We start from the raw sequence: 23312 nt of genomic DNA, 5'->3' as shown, positions 1-23312 counted from the left end.
GTACCCCCATGCATGCCGGGCAGCATGAACAGTGTACATATACTTAGTATCCAAGGTACAGTGTTGCTCAATGAAATCCAGTCGCGCGACTCAAGCACGCGCCAGGCCGCACGGTTTCGCAGCCCTAGACCTGCAACTGCTGGACTGCGAAAGCGGTGCAAGGTGCTAACTTCTTGGGTGACACGACTGGATTTCATTGAGCAGCACTGTACATGTACTTCCTATCCCAATGTATGTCCGAGTATGGATCAACACAACCATGCCCATCACGTATTTTTTGGTAATTTGATTGTTAGGAATTCTGCGAAGTCTTTCGCCTTTTTTATTACTATTAACACAGCCCTACTGGAAAACAGGTGGACAAAACATAGGGGATGTTGGGCCGAGCGAGGGGGTTGCCAAACTTTTCATATTACCAAAGCTGTATACATAGTGGTGAGCAAAGAAAGGGAAAAGGAAGTAGTCTAGAGCAGAGCTCTGCGCTGCAACGTAAATGTATGTAAGCGTTCAATGTGCGTGGAATCTACTATAATAATGTATGATGTAAGCCAGTATACATCATACTGTACGTCTTGTCAGTGTTCCTACTATGTATTATGATGTGATTTCCCCTGTAAGTAAACAAATATCCAAGTTTTCAGCAAGCCCCATCTTTAGGAGGCTGTTAGCAGATTTCCACAGCTTGCTTGCATGTGTGTAGTGTGAGAAGTTTTAGTTGGTCAGGCTCGTGCATCTCTCCTCCCGTACAGGATGCATTTTGTTTCTATCACAATACACATGCACATGCACTCCCTTACTCATCCGCTCTTTCCTATGTAACTGTTCTAGGGACCGGCGAGCTCTGCTCGAAAAGGTGGCAGATTCTGCTTGAAAAGCAGTGAAATTGGCAGAACCATACAAACCTTATGGCGGGCAATTCCTCGAATTCTGCTCCATTTTTCTATCCACATACCAAACATGCATGAAACTTACCAGAAAAAGTACCGAGTTCTGCCAATTTTTCTGCCGGCAGAATCCGCCGGACCCTAAACTGTTCTGCTCCCTTGGTGTACACGTTCAGCTGTGATGTCAAGGCTTTTATGGTCGGCGGAGCTTGGTATCAGGTCCCATCCACTCCACAATCGCCACTGGAGTTGGTAACTGCTTGCAATGGGCTGGAAAAAGACTTGACCAATTAATTATTTTCGCTTTCTTTATTCCTACTCCTACGATTATCAGAGAGTCTACGTACCGGTAGGTCCTAGTTTGACCCTTTGGGTTCAACGGGTAGCAAAGGTCAACCTATGTTAGCGATTGTTTCTCAAACCTTTGAGCTTGACGATTTTAGCCTAATTTCTTAAAGTATAATAATTATTATTTGCATTTCCGGTTTCGCTTCCTCCAAATCTATCCAAGATCGAAAAAACGGGTTCTGGCAGTAGTTTTTCGGATCAGAATTCCATTGCATTTTCGTAGTGATCACTCGAGATATGAACGATACTCGGTAGCAAAAGGCGGGAAGAAAGCTTGATTGCAGTGTCGCACAGTGTTGATTCGTGAAGCGAGGACCGATCTTCCGTTCAGTTGGCCACTGCTTTTCTGGCGCAGTGATCATCTGGACGGAAATTCGTGAATGTTTGCGACATGTCCTTTGCCTAGACGGAATATCACTCACGGACGCTGGTTGTTTGTGAGAAACGCCAGGTGAGGTTGTTTGCCAGAAGCATTCACGCTCTGCTTTGTGAAACTCGAGAAGTTTATTGCAGACAGTCGCAGGGTGATAAAGCTGCTTAGTTTCCGTCTATTTTGGTGCTTTATCGTTGGAAGGGAGGCGAACGACATTCTTTCTGTGTATAAGGCCAGCTGATAGGCGTTGGACCTTTTGTCCCGAGACCGGAGCTGTTTGTGTGCGTGTGGCGTCTGTGGGTTTTCGCCGAACAATTAATATTATTTACAACGGAAACCATCGCTGTTTGGGGACCGTCAAAGACGTTCAGTTTCGGATCATAATATATTATTGAGAAGAGAGACCTGAGCGATCCACCTGCGCTGCAGGTTTGCGGTACTTGGGAAGCATTGGCGAGGATGGACCACGGCAAGGAGAATTCTCGATCGTTGTTGTTGGGCACCGGTGCGGCTGGCTACGGAGAGTCGCGCCCGCGACGGAAGCGGAGCAAGCGGAAGGCAGTGTCGAGATCGTCGTCCATGAAGGTAAGAAGATGAGTGATGCGTTTGCCAGATTCTCGAGTGTTCATGGTTGTTGCCGGGTAGAACTTGAAGAGGTTGGGTTAGTTTGTGTATAGCTACATGATCTGAATCACTGTGCACATGGAGAGCGGCTTATTGCCGTTTTTGCTCAGCCGTAGCAAATCACTAGCAATGAAATCCCACGACAGTTGACTCTCAGTGTAGTGCCTACCTTCGAGTATCCTGCACAAAACCGGCCTGTTGCCAAGTCGAACCCTGCCACGTTTCGATTTTGAAAGGAGGCAGCCAAATCTCGAACGCAGCACCACAGTATGTGACTTCGGTACCAACCTAGTTTCTCTGGAACAAAAAGGCAAAATGTTTATTTCTTCAGAGGAAATGTGTTGACAGTGTTCAGAAGACAACCTACTGCTGTGGATGTTGAAATTCGGTGGAATGACTGTGGCAGGCGCTCTTGCTGCCATTAGTAGAGCTACTAGCAGGGGTGTCGGACACGGTACGGTCACTACGGTATTGACCGTACCACTTTTTGCCCCAGGTAGACCCAGGTGCTCGAAGTCCGTACACTTTTACAGTGTGTGTTTGCCGAGCTGAAACTCACACTAGCAATGATCACTTGCCAGAATCCTGCTCGTGGATGGAAGGTATCTTGTCCAAGTTTGTTCTGAGGCCAGGCTTGATTGAACCAGGCCATCTTTCGATCCGATCTGTTTCTCTGGAGTTCGCTGATTTTTCATATCAAATTTTTGTGTCGCAGAGGGTACTCTAAGTCCGTACTGATCAGAGATGACTCGCAATACACACATATTTCTGCTAATTGCTAACTTGCAATCCCTCGGTTACGACGAAAGCACCGAAGGGATATGTTTGGCATGTGCCCCCACCAGTATTTCTTGCAAAAGCGTAGTTTGTTGCCGAAATGCAAGCTGTTTTTAGTCGGCTCAGAGAAGAAGCAGCTGCGCTGTGAAAACCGCGGGAAAACAGTGGTGGAGATGCCAGGAGTGTCAACCATTTCTGCAAGGATTGGTGGTTCTCTGTAAATTCTTCTCCTCTGGCCATTGTCAGCTCTAAGCTGGCTCTTGATGATTGAGTGAAGGTCTGTTTGACGCTGTGTCCGTTCGAAATCGGTCTTGGCAAAGTTGATTTTTGCATGAAATGTAACCCAATTTGTATTTCGTATGGACACTCGAAAACCCACTCGCGTGGAATGGGACTTCTGTTTATCGTAGATCCCTGAAAATTGCTACGCGAGGAGAACATACCACACTGTCCCCTCCATAAAATATTTGAGTCGAATACAATAACAGAACATGACATTATGGGCGTACGAACTTAGGATACCATGTACGGACTTCGAGCACCTGGGTCTACCCCGTGAATCAATAAAATACACTGATCTGGACTCTTATTTTCCAAAATTTTCGCCTCCGCCATCCCTCCTCCACAAGTAAACTGTACTTCAGATGACTGACCATACCACTCTAAAATACCTTCCGATGCCCCTGTACTAGTGGCAGTAAGAGTGCCGGCCCACGGCAAAACTAGAAAAGATTACGTCAAAAAAATTCCGCCGTGGGTAGAGTAGTTGACGTACACGTTGCAAAAATGGACCGCCAGCAGGGGCGTAGCTGATCCTCCTTTTCGGGAGCGGGGAGTAGGGTGCATGGCCGCATATGTGTAGGATAGCTGGTGCATGTCATCAAGAGTAGATAAACAAGAGTGTGCAACTCCGGGATGGGTTCGCCCACGACGGATTTTTTGCTGACGTAATCTTTTCTACGACGCACGCGTTGTGAGTCTTTTGGAAAGTTTTGCCTCGTGCACTTGGCTGGGCTTTACATTACAAGGTTGATGCCCAGCACGTGCTCTCACACAGCTCTGCGGCAAAATGCGTGTTTTTCTGAAAAAAGGTGACGTCAACACAAATTCCGACGTGGGTGGGGGTATCTGCAGATTGTGCAGGAGAGATCCGGAGTTGCACACTCTTGTTGATCTACTCTTGATGTCATGCATGGTCATTATGTACATACGCATGCTGAACCTAGGGAAATATTTTTAGGGGTGGAGGTGCATGTGCCCCTCCCCCCCCCCCCCTCCATGCGGGCTACAAGCCTGAGCAGTGCTCACGGCTGCAAGGCCAGCGCCCAGTGGCCGCTTGTGTTCTCAGCAGATTCCAATGTCTACTACAGTAGCAGTCATGTAGTGTCTCTTAGTCGGGGGGGGGGGGGGGGGGGGGGGGCTGAGCTGAATGGCATTGGTCAGAGGTGGCTGCGATACTCCATTTGCCGTATACGGTCCGACCTCGCCTAGAAGGAAGCTGCAGTCGAAGCAGTGGACATTATGACTTCTCCTTTGACAGAGGCCTAGGGCTGCGTTGATCTGTGAAAACCCCAGCTGACCTGGTCGATGGGAAGATACACCGTAAAGTCAGATGTCCAACAGATAGAGAAGTGAACTGGTACAGCCCACACAAGGCAAAGCTGACCTGATACTCGTCCGAAGATCGCAAGTGGCAGATCCTTTTCAACGCATACCAAGCGGGCATGCACAAAATCTGACCGCACCACCGGTATTCAAATTCATCACATGTATACCCCACACGTTACACACATTTTTACTGAGGACCCAAGCTACTCGTAAGAAGAGGGGAGAGAAGTGGCAGGACCACACAACAATAGGAAGAGTAGGTGCTTCAAGAAGGAACCTGAGCTGGCGAGGCAAGCCAGCAACGCCGACCTGGGGTCTCGGTGTTACCACGAGCACATGCACTACTTCTGCCCGTATGGGAGTTCCCTCACTGTGTGTGCATTAGCAGTCTCATCAGACCAGACTTGGTACTTGACTCAATCGGCAGGAAGCTTGAGCTCCGACGTTTGGAGCAGACACTTTCTTCACAAATTACCGCCAATGTCGCAACATCTTAGTCCCCTAACAACAAAGGGGCCAATTTTGGATCTACAATGGCGGCAGCTGAAATCTGGCCCCGGTAGCGGTGCACCGCACTCGTAGAACACACGCGGCCACACCAGCCTCAAAGCATGGGTAGTGCATGCATGGACACCTGAACATGTGTGCTGTGCCCATGACGTACTACGTATCTTGTCACCTTCTTGCTTACCAGCAGGGAGTAGTAAAATATCGGTATTTTACTACTCTCTGCTTACACTTCTCCAATAGATATCTTGTAGTTACACCAGAAACGACGGGACGGTTTACGGTAAACAGGTACGCAGTAGTACACAGCCATACGCAAAAGCAGAAAATGAGAGCCGAAAACTCAAAAGGTTACACGCTTTGCTGACTTGCCAGGCGCATGCACATTACTTGCTAAGATTCATTTTAGCTCGTACGCAAAATCAGAGGCGGATCCAAGGGAGGGGGTTCCGAGGAGATCCGAGGAACCCCTAAAATTTCCAAAAGTACTACCGGAAACCATATGCAAGTACATGTACATTTATCCGCTACTCAGTTTGGGCTAAACTGGAACCTGTAGAGATGTTTTCATCCGCCCCTGAAAATCCTTGAGTCGGGTTTCACTTGCCCCCTCTGTAGCTTGAGGGAGGGACCACATTGTGACAGTGCTCTTGGCCAAAGGCCACTCGGCTCATTGTGCAAGCCTAGACCTTCTGAAAGTGTTTTGCTGAGGAGGATACATGTAACAATGCCCGGTCTATGTCGGCAGTGTGGAACAATGAGCAACAGATATGCATGCCTGTATCCTTTTAGTTTTAATGTAAATCAGTGTCTGCTCCAGAGCCGGGTCAGCGGACCGGTTGGAGGGTACTTGGACCCGCATGGAAAAAGAAAACCGGGTCATCTGTGTCCCGGTTGGGACAATCGGGGAGTCCTAAGACTCCCCGATGTACAATAGGCGCACTTGAATGCACATGGGACTAACCCGGTTGCAAGAGTTGTGGCAGGTCGGTTGGTTTGAAATCCTACAGCAGACACTGTGTATGCTTTAGTTTTAATTTGACAATGGCAGGATGCACCTGAAAAGCTCTGAGAAATATGGCATACAGCAAAGCAAAGCCAACAAAAATACTCACAGCATGTTTGATTCTGTGTGTCAGAAATGAACATAGTTTTTGACTAACAAGTATCCGCTGTGTACGTGTGTGCGTGTGTGTTTGTGTGAGTGTGTGTGAGTGTGTGTCTACATGTGCGTGAGCATGTGTGTGTGTGTGTGTGTGTGTGTGTATGTGTGCGTGCACGTGTGCATGCGTGAGTGTGTGTACGTGTGTGCGAGTGTGCGCGTGCATGTGTACGCTGGTTCTCTTCTTTACTTTTCCCTACCTTTTCTCTCTCTCTCTCTCTCTCTCTCTCTCTCTCTCTCTCTCTCTATCTATCTATCTACATGTATCTATCTATCTATCTATCTCTCTCTCTCTCTCTCTCTCTCTCTCTCTCTCTCTCTCTCTCTCTCTCTCTCTCTCTCTCTCTCTCTTTCTCTATTTATCTATCTCCATCTCTCTCTCTCTCTCTCTCTCTCTCTCTCTCTCTCTCTCTCTCTCTCTCTCTCTCTCTCTCTCTCTCTCTCTCTCTCTCTCTCTCTCTCTCTCTCTCTCTCTCTCTCTCTCTCTCTCTCTCTCTCTCTCTCTCTCTCTCTCTCTCTCTCTCTCCCCCCCCCCCCCCCGCACCCCTCCAACACCACACACACACACACACACACACACACACACACACACACACACACACACACACACACACACACACACACACACACACACACACACACACACTCTCTTTCCCACACTACAGAGTGTCCCGCTACAAGAGAGAGCCGATATTACTCAGCATCGCAAGCGTGCAGATCGTAACACCATTGCCACCATCTGTGGACTGGTAAGCACAAGGCACCTTGTCCTCGTCCACAAACTGTAGTATGATGAGCCCAAGATTTGTTAGGAATCTGAGTTATCTCCCTGCTCTCTCTCTCTCTGTCTCCCTTGGAGACCTGCGTGCTTGACCAGTCTCTGGCAGTCACCAAGTACAAGTAAATTTATTTATCTGTTTGACCAGTGTCCACATGGCTATGTGCATGTACCGTAAAGTACCGTTGATCCGCCCCCACGCCATGTCGCTTCCCAGCTGGGTTTTCGGCAGGGGGCGGGAATTAGATCAAGGCTGTCAAGTGCAGTACGATGTACAACAACGTAGAGGATCAGACTCAATGTGCTGGATTGTGCACATTTTGATCCTGGATTGGCGAATATTGTGTACAGCAGTGCATGCGTCGGTTCAACATCGTATTTCGTTGTATACGCCAAAGTCGCTTCACAAGGAGAAAATCGACAGGGGGCGGGAATTAGAGAGGGGGCGGATCAACGGTACTTTACGGTAATTTGTGTTTGTGGGTGTGTGTATGTGTGCGTGCGCTCGCGCGCGTGTGTGTGTGTTGGTGTGGGTGGGTGCGTTCATGAATGCGTGCGTGTGTACGTGTGTATTTGCTGCACACACGTTCAATGTGTTCTCTTCCAGTCGGATGATTCCGCTTTGTCAGCAAGCAAGACAGCTGACTGGCAATCTAACAAGCAACTGAAAGATGCCATCGCTGTCATATCACGCAATCGAATCACGGTACGCTGTCCCGCATACACACAGAGTCTGTGTTCAAAGTGCTCGGAAAGCTGAGTAGCACTCGTATGTATTCATATCACGAGTAAAGAGCCAAGAGTATGCGACTGTAATCTCTTTTCTATGGCCCAGATGTGAGTCACGCGGCCCTTATTACATCATGTACCCCTGCATTCGTGTCGTGTCTCGCGACGCCATTGAATCCGAACCAACAGACATGAAAGACATTAATTTATAACAACGTTTCTTCATTAGGAAAGTTTTGTTTTTTTCTCAAACAAGATCCAAAATTGAACGGAAAAGTCTGCTGCATCTACAGGCAGCTGCGCACGGAGATCACGCAGTAAAATGGCAACCACGACTTTCATTGACGTGGCATTGTGGAGAAAGGAACTAGTGCAGCGACAAAATAGAAATGGAGAAGAAGTAACAGCAAGGAGAGCGAATCGGTAAAGTGCAGTAGCCTACTGTCTGTAGTTTGTGAACACGTAGCAGGCGCGTACGCAGGGTCACCTCTGGGGGGTGGGTTCCAACCGAATCACAACCAATGCCATCGGAGTTTTAACCCGCAGGAGATTTTCAAAATTCTGCATTTTTCGTGTTCCTTGGATCATAACTTCAGTTCCACTCACTCAATCTTCATAATGTCGAGCTTCCTGGAAAGGTACGTATCCGGGAGAGGAAGAGACTGAGGTCAACCATGATAGCCAGGACTGCCGACACTCAGTAGGACTGCGATCAGTATTGACATATGTGAATTCGATTGTCAGATTCGGCCGGATTTTCGTTAGTCGCCGCTGGACAAACACAGATTGCTGGGTTGTGCCATTGATCCAGTGTCTGACACAAGTTGAGTCGGACCACAGACCAGTTTGGCAGAGATCGAATGGCAGCGTTTTAGACACCCAGGATGGCAGAGGTCGTATCAGTTCACAGGGGAGACAGATGAATCCCGGGACATACCACCCTGGGGCCTAATAAATTACAACTCCAGTGGAGAGGGCAACTTTGTCTAATGGTTGTAGTTTATTTAGAACAAAGAGGAAGAAATGTTTCATGCGCATGCGTATATATCTGGTGAGGGAGCTGACGTCATGCAGCGAGGTCGCTACAGTACTCCCCCATCAGAGAACAAGCGGAGCAAAGAGAACGACAGAGAAAGACAAGGAAATATAAAGCGCTGCATGTGGCGTACCACTGTTTTTAAAGAGGCGACAATGGACGAAACAGAGGAATAAAATGCAGGAAGCAGAAAAGAGATGCGTGACAGAGGCTGGTTAACATGTCAGAGTTGGATTAACGTGACAGAGGTGGAGAGCATGTCATAGGCAGAAAGAGAGAGAAAAAAACTGAATGTGAGGGCAGAGGCAAAGACACACAGTGATCAGTCGCAGAAGTCTTGCAGGACAGCAGCCCATGTAGCGGTGTGCCTGTGTATGGCGGGGCGGCGACTGGGTGGTCGGCAGCTTATCCAGGGCACAGGACAGCATGACAGTAGTACAGTACAAAATGCAGCAGTGCTGGCTCCACGATTGGGGAGGCTTTGCGGGTGGGAGGGGGCCAAGCTCCAGCTTGTGGCCGGCGCACACTGGACGGTGGTCGGAGGGTGGTTGCTCCACAGCAGCTCCAAGTCCAGGCGGTGAGGTGTGGATGGTTAGGCTCAAGTTTAACCCTTTACCGTTTGTACGTACAAATTTCGACCGCTCGCGGTCGATGACTTCTATGCGCACAGCGCTGGACTGGTTCACCGCAGAGAGCTGGGATTTTCCCTACTGGTAGCCAAGATGTACGCGCAGAGGGTGCCGACAATTTTTTTGTGTGATGCAATATAAAAAATCGCAAAAATCGCGACTTGAAAAATGCGCTTTGGGAAAAGTGCGTACCCTGCGACTTTTGGTATTGCCTGCAGATTATTTCGACTTTTGCTTGAGCTGGCCTCACGACTGTCTGCCCTGCTGTGCAAGCCATGGACGCGGAGCAAGCTCTTTCGCTTCTGGAGACCTACCTGACGACTCTGTCACTGCCTCATCCAGCGAAGATGAGTTTGTGGAGCCAGACAATCCTGTTGAAAATATTTATTCTGACGACGACCGCGACGATGACATGGCGAGTGAAAGCAGCGCCAGTGAGAGTGACATGGATGTCACAGACGACGACAGTGTCGCTGAGATGAGTGCCACTAATGGTGGAAGGGGACGTGGCAGAGAGAGAGGATTCGGCCGTGGAATAGGCCGTCGCACGGTAGAGGTCGTGGTGCACAGGTACTATGTACAGCCAGCGGTGCAACCTGCACTAGTCGATATTTGCAATACTTGGGACAATGCTGACACCGCTGTGACTGGTAACACTCCTGCATTCCACCCAGAGAACGAACCTGGTATCCACTTACCTGAGGGACCCACTCCAGTGCAAGGATCTGATTTATTGCATATTGCAACAGTTTGCCCGGTCGGCAATAAATCCAAATAAATATTAGTGCTAAATAGTGAAATCTGTGTTCGTTTTCTGGACTTGAAAGTTGTTGCATCGCATTCCTGAGGGTTTTTACTTTCAGAATCACCCCATTTTGTACATAATAAAAGTGAAAAATAAAAAAGTTACGGCATGAACAATGATGGTCGGTTTTTGCTGTACAAATACCTAAAACGGTAAAGGGTTAATGTCAACAGCCGGTGATTGACAGGCAGCCAGAATGTGGTGCACGCAGGAACCGACTGCGGCGAAAACCAGTGATGGCTGGCAGGCTGACGGGCGGAAACAGCATGACGACGGATGGCGGCGGCAGGAGGCGTAGTCCGCAGCAGCTCCAGGTGTGCCGTGAGCGGCGAGAGGCACCACAAATAATTCCCAAATCCGGAAAGTCAAAAACAAAAATGCTCCGCGAGCGCAGCGTCGGGGGTCACCAATTTAGGCACCCAGGATGGCAGAGGTCGGATCTGTTCACAGGGGAGACAGATGAATCCCGGGACACACCACCCTGGGGCCTAAGAAATACAACTCCAGTGGAGAGGGCAACTTTGTCTAGTAATGGTTGATGTTTATTTAGAACAAAGAGGAAGAAATGTTTCATGCGCATGCGTATATATCTGGTGAGGGAGCTGACGTCATGCAGCGAGGTCCCTACAGCGTGTCCTGTAGGAACTTGATCAGCAGAGAACGGATTAGCGTTGCCATTAACCCCAAAACGAGGAGTTGTCATTGGTTTGAGAGGAGCAACCTTCGTCTTGTTGACGACCAGGACTGTGGCCACAACTGTGACGCTTTCCTCACGGAGATAGGCAACGGTACGATACGATTTCTCGGATGGGTCGCAGAACACATGAAGTACGCGGCGAGTGACAGTTGCAGGGTCAAGACCAGTGAAGCAGTGTACCTGGAACGTGTCTGCTTTGTCCACGTCTTGGGCAATAGCCTGCCAATCGTCTGCAATGCTGTTGGGAACCGGATCATCCCAATCGAGCTTGGCTTTCCAGATGCCCTAGATAAAAAGTTTGGCTCGAACAAACAGAGGTGGCAGGTAGCCAACGGGATCGTAAAAGCGAGCAGCAGCAGAGATAATGCTGCGCTTGGTGTTGGCGTGTTTGTGAGCCACATTAGGGGAAATGACATTAAGAGTGTCCTCTTTTGTATCCCAAGCCAGGCCGAGGCATTTCACATTGTTGGATGTGGCTACGCTGCGGGAAATCAAACGCCCAGCGGACAATGAAACACCACCCCTTCCTACTTTTGTGCTGAAGTTCATGCACCCAAAACTCATACATTCCTGCTCACTGAGATCCATTCGCGTCACTCGAGTAAGCGCCGGGCGTTGACCAGCCCTAGACCTGCAAACACTGGGCTGCGAAGTGGTGCAAGGCGCAAACTTGAGTGACGCGGCTGGATTTCATTGAGCTGTACTATAGATCGCACTGATACTGGAATGAATCAGCATAAAAACTGTTACGAGACTGGTTACGAGAGATTGTGGGTTTGAGTGTATGAGTATGCGACGTAATGAAGGCAGTAGGCTGTACGGAAAAGTTACACAAAATGTCCGCAAAATCGCAAAATTCGATATTATTAAATTTTCAGATCGGCTTACTGGAAGATGACTCCACCAATGAATGGTCATTTCTTGTGCCATGCATCTATAGAGAGAGGAAATAGGTGCTAGTCGCAGAGCCACGTTGAAGGCAATGCAATCAAGATACCAGAGTACAGTACTGTCGGTCGCCGAAGAACTGGGCGGTCAGCCTCCTAGCCTAGACCGTTCTTATTTTCATGATTGTATTACAGTCTGTGAGCAGTCGAGTCACCATGATTGTATGCATTGGTATGATGTGTGTGTGGTGAAATTCTAGCCTTGTTGCTTTTCGGCACTCCGTCCTTTGGCGCCCGACAGTGCTCTAGTGCTGGTGCAGGGGAAGTCCCCTCTAACCCGTGCTATGGTGGCTGGCTCCATGTCTGATTCTGCTGGAAAAGTGAATTCCTTTCTGGGCACTTAGTTTTTGATGTCAACACGACAGCAATTCCGATGATTTGTCACCGCCGTTGACGATCTTCTGGATTTTTGTTCCATTCCTGTAGCAACAAGTTGGAAAGGTCGGAATCTACAACCAAGCTAAAATCTCTCAGCCAGTACAGAGAGGTTAGTACCTACATGTAATGCATGTGGGCTTCTCTTTTCTCACACCATCCGGGGGGATGACCAGGTGCTTGTGGCTTCGGAATGATGTGTGGCAAGTCGGTGATTTTTGCTAGAGAAATGGTGTGTGTATGTGTGCCTGTGTGTGTGTGTATGTGTGCCTCTGTGCGTGCGTGCGTACGTGTGTGCGTGCGCGTGGGTATGTGTGTTGTGCTTAGATGGGGAGGGGGGATGTCTTTGGCTTGTCTCAATCATGATACAAGACCGACGGAAGGAGTGTTTGATTGGGCCAGCCATAGCCTAACCTTTCATGCGTGGAACTCGGATGGAGAGCCGATAATTCTAGTTCCTTGGTCCTTTCCTTTCATACAGTTTGTGTGTGCTATGGCGGCTAAACTTGACCTCCTCAGCAGTAAACACACGTTGATGGTCAAACATATGATCTGCCCATGGCCTGAGCAGCCGGACCGGTTCTACCGGGCCTGTGATAGCAATTCTACTGTATGTTGAAACCTGTCTACAATTGTAGTAATCTGGTTGGCTATCACCCTTCATTTCACATTCATTTGTCGTTGGTAGTCGTTGGACGAGCCAGGAAATGTTGAGTAAATGCTAATAAAAATACAAATTTTCTGTCTGAATGTCCACACTGTTCATGTTCTAGAAAGTGAAGGCAGCGCCTCATCTCAGAACACTTCTCAAACCGGATTGCTAGTGCAGATGGGAGCTGAGGTAATTTGATAAACCTTTCAGGCACCTCTGTATGTGTAGCCTAATGTCATTTTGCAAATGCTGTTCAAAGTTTTATGTAAAATTGGTTGTAGCTTCCTCAGAGGGCGATCGAGGTGAAATTCTTCTGTTTATCAAACTTCAGAGCCATGTAATGTTGCAGACGTATCTTGTGTGTGTCTGTGCATATGTGTGTCTATATGTGTGTGTGTGTGTGTGTGCTTGTTTGTATAAGTGGGTGTCTGTGTGTCTGTGCACGTGTGAATGTGTGTATATGCGCATGTGTGTATTTGTTTTCACACCCAGCCACCGCCGGTGCACGCCCCAATCGCCCTGTCCTCGGCAAACCTCAGCCTGCACAACCAGCTCATCATGCAACGGGATCAAGAGCAGCAACAGCAGCAACAACGTCACCAGCAACCGCATCTACCACTCGGACTTCACACAGCTGGCAGTCGCTCCGGACCTCTACCGGCACCTGGTTGTCAAGTCAGCGTTCCAGGTGGGGCGGCAGTGTCTGGCCTCGCTGCTTCCGGTGCTGCTGGAAAGGACGGCAAGCGCTTTGAGAAGGAAGTGGACGACATCTGTGTTCGCCTGGCTCATTCTATCAAGCCAGATAAGGATTTCAATATCTGTGAGTTAAAATTAATAATGAAGAAGTAGCAGATCAATCTGTATCCTGTCTTTTTGTCATTTTGTTGTGCCCTGATCATAACACATGTATGCAACGTTTATTGTGCATGCTCGTTTAGTTTTGCATACACTCTCTTCCTCTTTCTCAAACACAAACACACAAATACACACACGCGCACACGCACACACACACACACACACACACACACACGCACACACACACACGTACACGTACACACACACGTACACACACACGTACACACACATGTACACGTACACACACACACACACACACACACACACACACACACACACTACTACCAGGGATGAATTTATCCGGTATCGCATCGCAGTTTGCGATTCAAAATCGATCGAGTGCGACTCAAAAATCACAGCGACTCGCAGGAAACTGCGATGCATAAACGGCACTGCATACTAGCTCGCGCAGTCAGTAAAAGTGATGCTGTGACTATGTCGTACACTCACGACACCTGTACAGTGCACGGACCCCGCTTTTTTCTCGGGAAGGTGTGATTTCTAGTACATGTACCTGTGAACTCTGGCTGGCTTGGCATGCACATACTGACTGTACTGGTGTCCTTTTTGAACTACACGTACCACTTTGCGCGGCTTTCATTCAGTAAGTCCAGCAAGTTCATGTACTTTCCGTACTGACAAGCATCATCTTTCCTCCACGATCCTGGCGGAGGTCTTGTTGTTTGTTTTCTTCTTTCTGGTTCACTTACCTCTTTTCGTGACATTATAGCTTTCTGCTTGTAGCCAGTCGGTCTTTCTGGTCGTGAGGAACTTTTGGATTCACGTTCGTCCTTCTCTCTGACAATTTTCCAAGCTGTAGTTTTTGTCTAGTCTTGTTCTGCCTCCAACATGTCTGTACGACAGAGTACCTTTGAGAAGTGGGTGGCAGAGGTCGATGTCCAGAAGAAATGGCTTGGTTCTGAGAAAGCTACAGGTGCAGCGGTGACGCTAATTTTCTGCCAGCTATGCAGACAGCACGAGTCCTCCCTCCGTGGACTGAGAAATTTTAGTCGGTCTTCGTGGAAGAAAAAGTGCTAATCAAAAATCAAGGACTGCTACGCATTTTGGCGTTTGCGTCGCGAAAACTGCTATGCAAAAAAATGACAGTAAATTCATCCCTGTACTACTACTACTACTACTACTACTACTACTACTACTATGTACAACTGCCACAAAATGGCCACGTCGCTCCCAGAAGCGGGAGACAACAGCGAGAAAGGAAAAAGAAACAAGGAGAGTAATCGAGGTGAAAGGGGACCGTTCTACACACAGCTAGTGTTTCTGTCTTCGGTGGCGGGTGAGGTCCTGCGGGTGGGAGAAACGTTCGCTACATAGGCTGCATTGAATGGGCAGATTAGTCCTCTGGTCCTTTCGCAGTCGTTTGCCTCGAGTACAATTATGGCGGTTAAAACCAGCCTGACTCTTCATGCAGCGATCACAGGTCGAGCAATGGTGCTGGCAGCAGTCCAAATTCAGGCTGCATCTCGTTGAAACAGCTGGTATTTCACACACACACACACACACACACACACACACACACACACACACACACACACACACACACACACACACACACACACACACACACACACACACACACACACACACACACACACACACACACACACACACACACACACACACACACACACACACACACACACACACACACACACACACACACACACACACACACACACACACACACACACACACACACACACACACACACACACACACACACACGCTCGCACAAGCATGCATGCACGCACACACCCATACCTGCAGCTATATTCTGTGATGGGTGCTGAGCGCATACCGACCACATTTTTAGTTAGACGCTTGCACGTTTGTATCGACGTGCACACGTGTGTCTGTCTGGGTGGCTGTCGATACGTTTGTCTGTATGCCTGATGTAATGTTCTTGATACCATACAGCGTACCGGGAGCAGCTGATGTCCGAGCTAAGGAACATGTCCATAGAATGGTGAGTTCCATGTGTACCTGATGCAACAGGTGTTATGCCTGGCCTTAAGGGCCCACACACAGCATTACACAGGTTCTTCTGGTTATTCTAATGATGAAAGAACTGAAGGACGCGGAAAGAGAGCTCACATTCTCTGACGTCTACAGTACTATCGGGCGCCGAAGAACGGCCAGGCTAGAACTTCACCAATTTTTTTTAAGAACGGTCTAGGCTGGATTTTTTGCTGACAGGAACGGAAACCGTAATGTACACAGTAGAGTACACTCCAACGTATAACTCTGCGTAAATGTACATGCAAGACTGGACCATCGAATAAGATCGAAACGGCTGTGTTTGCTAAAAATAAGAAGCGCAATGCCAGTACCCTGGACGCATTTAAATCTGCTCACTAGATTCACCGTCACCTGTCCCTCCCATGCTTCTCCGTCTTGACCATTACTTTTCTTCTTTAATTATTTTATTCACCATGGTTGGTGTACACCCACATCTCCCGTACTGACTGATTTTCTTGACATGCTATGAGGTGTTGTCTATAATAATAATAAAAATAAAAATAAGAACGGGCTAGGCTAGAACCCTGACCCCCCAGTTCTTCGGCGCCGGTCAGTACTCTAGTCCAGCACGGCAAGCATACGAAACCGTGCACGAGCCAGGCGCGCATGCGCCTTATCATAACTATGTATAGAGCAACAGGTGAGTTGCCTTACTCGGAAGGAGACACACTCCAACCGTGTGTGTGGATCCGTACAGAGCTGGATGCGAGCGGACCCGAAAGTTGACATTGTTACCACTGCTGTCAGGCTGTGAGTTACTGTATAGCAGGAAATTTTCGGACGGAATATATTTTCGTACGATTTCGTACACCGCCTTTTTGTACTAAAATTAATTCCGCACTAAAATTTGTTCATGTGACTTTATGTGCACTGTACATGGGTACTGCTTACGAACACGTGCATTTAGCATGCAGCACTGTACGAAAATAAAATCCGTGCGAAAGGTCGAAATTCGGCTTTGTCCGAAAATATTTCCGTCCGAAAATTTCCTGCTATACAGTAGCTCTTGTAAGCCCTGTAGAGATCCTGCTTCTTTGCAAGTCACGTTCTAATACAAGACCCCGCAGCATGCGATGTCCTACGCAACATGGCTGTTGCTTCCCGGTAGCTAAATGGTGGTAGTAGATCAGCTTACAGGTGCTCCAGTCCAATTGCCCGTTTCTGTATTCTCTGGATACGCCCTGGTCATCAGCCACAGTAAAACCTGGTGTAAGCGACCTCTGGGTTTAGCGACCACCTGCCCTTAACGACCGTTTTTCCATGCACCGACAGTTCTACACAGAAACTGTGGGACCTGGTTGTAAAGACCACCTGGCTTTAACGACCTCTTTTGGTTGCACCGTGGGGTCGTCGCTTAAACCAGGTTTTACAGTAGTAGATAAGCTTTCATGTGCTCCAGTCCAAGTCCCTTGCACGTTTCTGTATTCTCTGGATACGCCCCTAGTCATCAGCCAGGTGCAAGTTGATTGGGACGATCTCAGATCTTCTTCCGTTGTTATCGGTCGGTATGTGCTTGTCCAGCGTTGGAACGTCCTGGTCACCAATCTGTTCGTCCACCCCGACTGCCACACGTGAGTATGCATGCTGAAGAATTCACAAATTAGGTCAACGTGTCATCCATACCATACCGTTGTTTGCAATTCGTAGCTGAGGTGTACAGTAATGATGGAAAAGAGATTCGGTTTGGCAAGATGCTGGCCCTGTTTTTCATTTTTTTTCCTCTTCAGCCCGCTGTGGTAGTGATAATGTAGTTGTTGCTTCTTTTATCTAGCATGTTCCCACTTCCTAGGCTTATCTGGTTGTGTGTGTGTGTGTGTGTGTGTGTGTGTGTGTTCACGTGTCTGTGTGAGTGTATGCGTGTCTGTGCATGCGTACGTATGTGTGTGTGGCTGTGTGTGTGTGTGTGTGTGTCTGCGCATGTGTACATACGTTTGCGCACGCGCGTGTGTGCATATGCATGTATGCCTTTGACTGCTCCGCGCAGGCACAAGAGGAGGGCCCAGAAGCGGTAGTAGCATGTCACCACGGTCACACAGGGAGTCGGCTGCCGCTCTTCTGCCCTCGCTTGAATCAACAATGTCGGTAGAATCCACTCCCGTTCGCAGCACTGTGTATGTACCTACTGGCTAGCCATTTTGCTGCTTCGCCGGGAAAATGAGTACACATCTCACTGTATGCTTGTGTACGTGTGTGTACGTGTGTGTGTGTGTGTGTGTGTGCGTGTGTGTGTGGGGGGTGGGTGTGTGTGTGCGTGTGTGTGCGTGTGTGTGTGTGTGTGTGTGTGTGTGTGTGTGCGTGCGTGTTACCAGCTAGTTCGGTTGGTAGGTACACTTATGCCTGATTGTGTTGGGCCTGTTGCCAACGGGCTCGGCTGCTTGAAGGTCTTATGTTGTACCTGGCACCTTTGTTGGTTCCAGGATTCATATACTTTATATTTGAAGTATACATACCTGCTAGCCATGGACTGCTTCTGGCTAGATTAACTCTTGGGTAATCAATGGTGCTAAAGAAGCTTATATCAGAATACGACCGTGTTATCGAAGAGACAGACCTACAGCCGAAAACATAGCAAACAGGTCCGAACGTTTGGCAAGTGCAAGTTCCAAGTGTTTGTGTGTTTTTGGGTGTGTGGGTGGGTGTGGGTGGGTGGGTGGGTGTAGGTATGGGTATGGGTGTGGGTGTGGGTAGGTCAGTGCATTTTCAGACTTGCGTGCTTCTCTTGCTACGGTCGCATACATGGTACATGGTGTGCCCTTTCTTGTGTTTGCAATTCTTTCAGTCCAACGCTCATTGACGTCTCCTTGCCCATGGCTCATCCGGCATCTAGCAGCTCACCTCGCCTCGCCGTTCCATCCACCGTCCTTCAGAAGGTCGTGGAACAACAGTATCCGCTCAACGTGCAAGCTGGTGCTGCCATCTCAACAACCTTCGCCAATGCGAGTGCTGCTACCACTGATAACACTGTCAGAGGCCTCGATCAGGCAGGGGGAAATCCCCTGTCCATTTTCACGGATGTCATCAGCTCCCAGGTTGGTCCTTGAACAGCCATGTTGTGATTGGTGATTTGTTGTTTCGGAGATATTGCATGCAATGCATGTCGCATGAAAATGTCTTGTTATTTTTGCTCCTATTGTGATTTGTACTTTTTTTCTTTCTACAAAATCCACATAATTATCTCCAGACACTGGGGTGAATAATGGAGTGTGGTGGTGGGGCCCATTAAGCTCTGCCGACCAGAGGTCTCGGCTTCATAGCTCCATGGACGCACCAAAGGGAGATCGGGTAGTGAGGATTAAGTTGAAAAAGAAAACAGAAGAAAGAAAATGTATGCATTATGTATTGCTACAGTGAAACCTGTCTAGGAAGACCGCTCAAGGAATTCAAAATGTGGTCTCTGTTACCAGGTGGTCTCCTTATCCAGGGTCATTTGACTGGAAACAGCATCCCTTGGTCCTGGTTTCAGTGGTCTTCTAGGACAGGTGGTCGCCTTATCCGAGCGGTCGCCTTGACAGGCTTTACTGTAGTTGCATTGCGGTTGCTGGCGTTGTGTTCGTGAGGGCTCTTGTTGCTGGTGACATGGCTCATGTTTCACGTCTCTTTTCCGTCTCTTGCATTTTTGTGTTTATTTCGTGTGTACAGATGATGAGCTCCGGCGCAGACAACGCTGCCCACACGTCCACCACTTCGCTGGCGTGCGACTCTGGCCTGGGAATAATGACGTCGTCTGGTGGACGGACGAGGTCATCCCTGCTGGACCAGCAGGTGGCATCTAATCTGGCGGCCGCGTCGAGTAGACCTCACGTCAGCATGTACCAGTCGGGTCAGTGCAATAGTGTTGCACAGAGTTGTAGTTGTCTGATGATTGGTTCAGCCATGAAACTCTGAGTCACAACGGAATTTGCCAAGGTTTTCATTGTGTGCCTTTGTGTACAATTAGTCAATAGTGTTGGAAATTTACTGTATTTTCCGGCGTTCTTGCTGTGCGATTTGATGAACACGAAAATCGAAACATGAGTAGGGTGGTGCATTGCCAGAGATGGGGCACACGCCATCATATGGGGGGGGGGGGGGGGGGGGGGGCTGCGGGGACAGATTCTCGCACTCTGACAATGTGTACTCTTGCATGCACCACATACCATACGCGTCACACATCACACCATACTTACACGTACAGGGTGACAGACCTCGACCAAAAACGAAATGTAGTATGTAACAAGCCTGCTGGTGGAGTGAAATAACGAAAGATTTCGCGAACGAAAATTTGTATTTATACAGTACGAGCCAAATTACATGAAAGCGAATGTGATATTCTAGCTAAATACAAAACTACAGTGTTGTCTTGCCTTTCCTCAGAGCTGTAATTTGTTGACGCCTTGGCAGAAGCTTATGCATTGAAATGGATACGTGTGTGTGTGTGCGTGTGTGTGTGTGTACGCGTGTGTGTACGTGTGCGCGTGCGCGCGCGCATGCATGCATATATGTGCGGCTTGCATAACAACTGCAGATGTACACCCTGCTCGGCACGCCAGCACGTCCGCGATGGCCTCGGCTGCTGTCGGCGGCGGTGGCGGTGCATCATTCTCGCACTGCACCGACTCCAAGGACGTATCATGGAACTGGTCTGACCCAGTAATGTATGCTCTGGATGATGCCAGCCGCCTGCGTACAGCCCAGTATGAGCAGGTTAGGGGAGTCTTTTTTTCTGTTTCCACCCTGATGATGGAACATGCATGACAATTTTAGTGAACAGATTAAATGACGTATGCAGCAAAGAGACCGTGCTTGGGGTGTTTGAGTTGAGGCACCCTAATGTGTAAATGGCTGCAGTGGAGTCTGTGAGTGGTGAGGAGTGGTGTTTGGAATGAAGGACAAAGTGCAATGGCAGCTAGTCCAACGTGTGAGCAGTCGACGTGTAGATAATAACCGAATGTTGGTCTGGAACAAAGTCATTGCTACTTTGTTGTTTGACATGAGCACCGGTTTCATTCTGTTCATAGTCCTGCATTTACGTGCACTGCCTGCCTCATGCAGCCAACCGTAATGTGTTCAGGACTAGCCAATGGAATTTGGTTTCATTTGGCTTCACATATGGGCCACTTCACATTACAATACAGTAGTACTATGAACACCATTCTGTGGCCTTTAACTCGGCTTTCTACTCATTCAAGAGGTTGGATTTCACTGTGTGTGTGTGTGTGTGTGTGTGTGTGGGCGCGCGCGCGCGCGTACGAGCGCGCTCGGGTACTGCATGGGTTGGTACGGCTGTGTGCTTGCGTGCATGTGCGCTTGTTCGCTTGTTCGTGCCTGTGTTTTTTTTAATAAACAGAATAGCCGGAGGGCCAGCAGTACGCATTCCCCGCACCTCGGCAGGTCTGCGATGAACATGGACCATGCACGTCAGCAGCAGCAGCAACAGCAACGCCGATGCCCCATATCCAGGAGTCAGCCCTGCGTGTACACCAGCCTGTCTTCTACAAATCCCGCCAGCGACCTAGCCACTCGCCACTCCGTACTGGAACTGCTTCCACCACAGCTGCATCATCGTCACGACAACGCAAGCAAGATGGCCGCCGAGCCCTGTGCTCGTAGTCACAGCAACTCAGTGCAGCAGCGTCAGCTGTGGGGTCGCGGCGTGGCGAATTCTAGCATCCCCGGCACGTACAGTACGTTGCATGACCCGCTTGCAGGCGATCATCTCGCTCACCATTCCATCTCAGCGGCGGCAGCTCCGGTAGCCTCGGCAAACCCAGTTGTCGGTGGTAGCCAGGCTGCGGTGGCAGCAGCCTGCGTTCCTGACTTCCTGGACGTTCTGGAGCATGATCAGCTGTCCATGCTGGGAGCAGGGCGAGGAGGTGAAGGGTTTTGGAGCAACGCTCCACCGCCACCACACCGACTCGCGGCCGAGCTCCTGCCGTTGACCAAGCCAGGCGGCTCGCCCAGCCCGCCGGATTTCAAGCTGTTTCCCCAGAAGATGTACTAGTGTGTTCAGGGCAGCAGTGTGGATGTGCTGATGCCGATGCTGCAGTACAGACCTTCGCAATGTCAAGGATTTGTGTGTAGTTGTGTGTGTGTGTGGGTGTTCACGGAAAAAGTGTCGATATATTGATATTGTAGCGTAAACCTTCAGCAGGTCATGAATCCGCATGTACTTGTGTGTGTGTGTGTGTGTTCCGAAAAGTAGTGTCGATGCTGATGCGGATGTTGCTGCGCAGACCCTCGCAAGGGCAAGGAGTTGCGTGTATTTGTGTGTTTGTTCAGGGACGTTGTGTCGATGTGCTGATGCTGCCGTGTAGCATGAATCTACGTTAGAGTTGTTGTGCGTTATTACGGCTGCTGTTGCTCTACAAATCAGGAGGCTGTTGCCCGACTTCTCCTGACGTCATTCCTCATTCAATGTACTTACTGATTTGTTTGGGATGTACCAGTGAGTCCTTGAACTAAAACTTCTTGCGAGTTTCTTCTTTACTTGTTTAACTTACTGATTTGTTTGGGATGTACCAGTGAGTCCTTGAACTTCCTGCGAGTTTCCTCTTTACTTGTTTCCATATGGGCTGTTTGAATGTGTTACTTGAGTTTTTGAGCAACTCACTCTTTGCTCCTGGAACGCTGTTATGGAGCCCCCCCCCCCTCCAGCCAGTCCCCTGTTGCTGTGGCAGCGTCGTACATGTAGTGTTTTTAGGAATAGAGTCAACCAGCCCGGCATATAGTACTATTATGTACCAGTTTTACCCTTCCGTGTTTGATAATTATGGTGCCATGCGTTTCTGTGTCTTCTCTCCGCTGTTTTCTGCACTTGGTCCTTGTATTTTAATGACCTTTCGACATAATTATGTTGTGTACCCCCCCCCCCCCCCCACCCCCCTCTCCAGGAGGGCCACCAAATAATTTTAATTCCCTACGACCTGGTTCTTTTGCTGAAATACCTGTTTCTAGGGTTCGGATGAAAGGGAGATGGGGGACGATCGTGCATTCGCCGAAGGGGGATTTGCGAGTCAATACTTCAAATTAAATTATCGTGTATGTTCCCGAAGTCAGGTCACCATATATGGCCATGGTCACGACGGCCGCTAACACCCGGTAAAACCAGTGTTGACGCACAACGCATCAGCGTGAATGTGAATGGTAAGATGAAGTGTGACTACTTGCACGAGGACAATAGCCGTGTTGCGATGCGTGGAACTTTCTAATCATTGTTGACTTGTGAGATATGTTAGTGCTGATCATAAGGTGAACTGAAGAATCACACAACCTACGATTCCCGTCTAGTTCAGATGTGTTCGGGTGAATGTGGGAGAGGGATGTGCCAGGAGTGAAAGGGAGGGGGGGGGGATGACACAGTGGGCTGTTGTTATGGTGCTAGGTAGCCATCGTCATAGCTACTGCAAGCTAACAACACCATGGGTGAGCAGTGTGGAAAAGGCACATACAGAAATCCCAGCTAGCTAGAAATAGAGGAATGAGTGATGACCCGTCAGTACTAATAAAA

The 23312-nt window shown here is 48.9% G+C and overlaps 1 protein-coding gene across 1 annotated transcript; it reads left to right on the top strand.

The window, feature by feature from the left end:
* Positions 1-1558: 1558 nt before the first annotated feature.
* LOC135829766 (uncharacterized) lies at positions 1559-22671 on the top strand. Its single transcript, XM_065342151.1, has 13 exons — positions 1559-2190; positions 6949-7032; positions 7669-7767; positions 12331-12391; positions 13053-13120; positions 13424-13751; positions 15725-15773; positions 17348-17397; positions 17811-17937; positions 18606-18855; positions 19466-19646; positions 20331-20509; positions 21153-22671. The coding sequence occupies exons 1-13, from the start codon at positions 2065-2067 to the stop codon at positions 21804-21806; spliced, it is 2256 nt and encodes a 751-aa protein (XP_065198223.1). The 5' UTR covers positions 1559-2064; the 3' UTR covers positions 21807-22671.
* The last annotated feature ends 641 nt before the right edge of the window (positions 22672-23312 follow it).

This window comes from Sycon ciliatum, chromosome 13 (assembly GCF_964019385.1).
Source record: "Sycon ciliatum chromosome 13, ocSycCili1.1, whole genome shotgun sequence".
Classification (NCBI taxonomy): domain Eukaryota; kingdom Metazoa; phylum Porifera; class Calcarea; order Leucosolenida; family Sycettidae; genus Sycon; species Sycon ciliatum.
The sequence above is the reverse complement of the archived record's forward strand: the minus strand, read 5'-3'. Positions and strand labels throughout refer to the sequence as shown.

Excerpts from the sequence above, each read along its gene's own strand:
- LOC135829766 (XM_065342151.1), top strand. The coding sequence starts at position 2,065 with ATGGACCACGGCAAGGAGAATTCTCGATCGTTGTTGTTGGGCACCGGT. Across the intron at positions 15,774-17,347 it reads AGGAACATGTCCATAGAATG|CGTTGGAACGTCCTGGTCAC; the intron begins GTGAGTTCCATG and ends GTGCTTGTCCAG. Across the intron at positions 17,938-18,605 it reads ACTCCCGTTCGCAGCACTGT|TCCAACGCTCATTGACGTCT; the intron begins GTATGTACCTAC and ends CAATTCTTTCAG.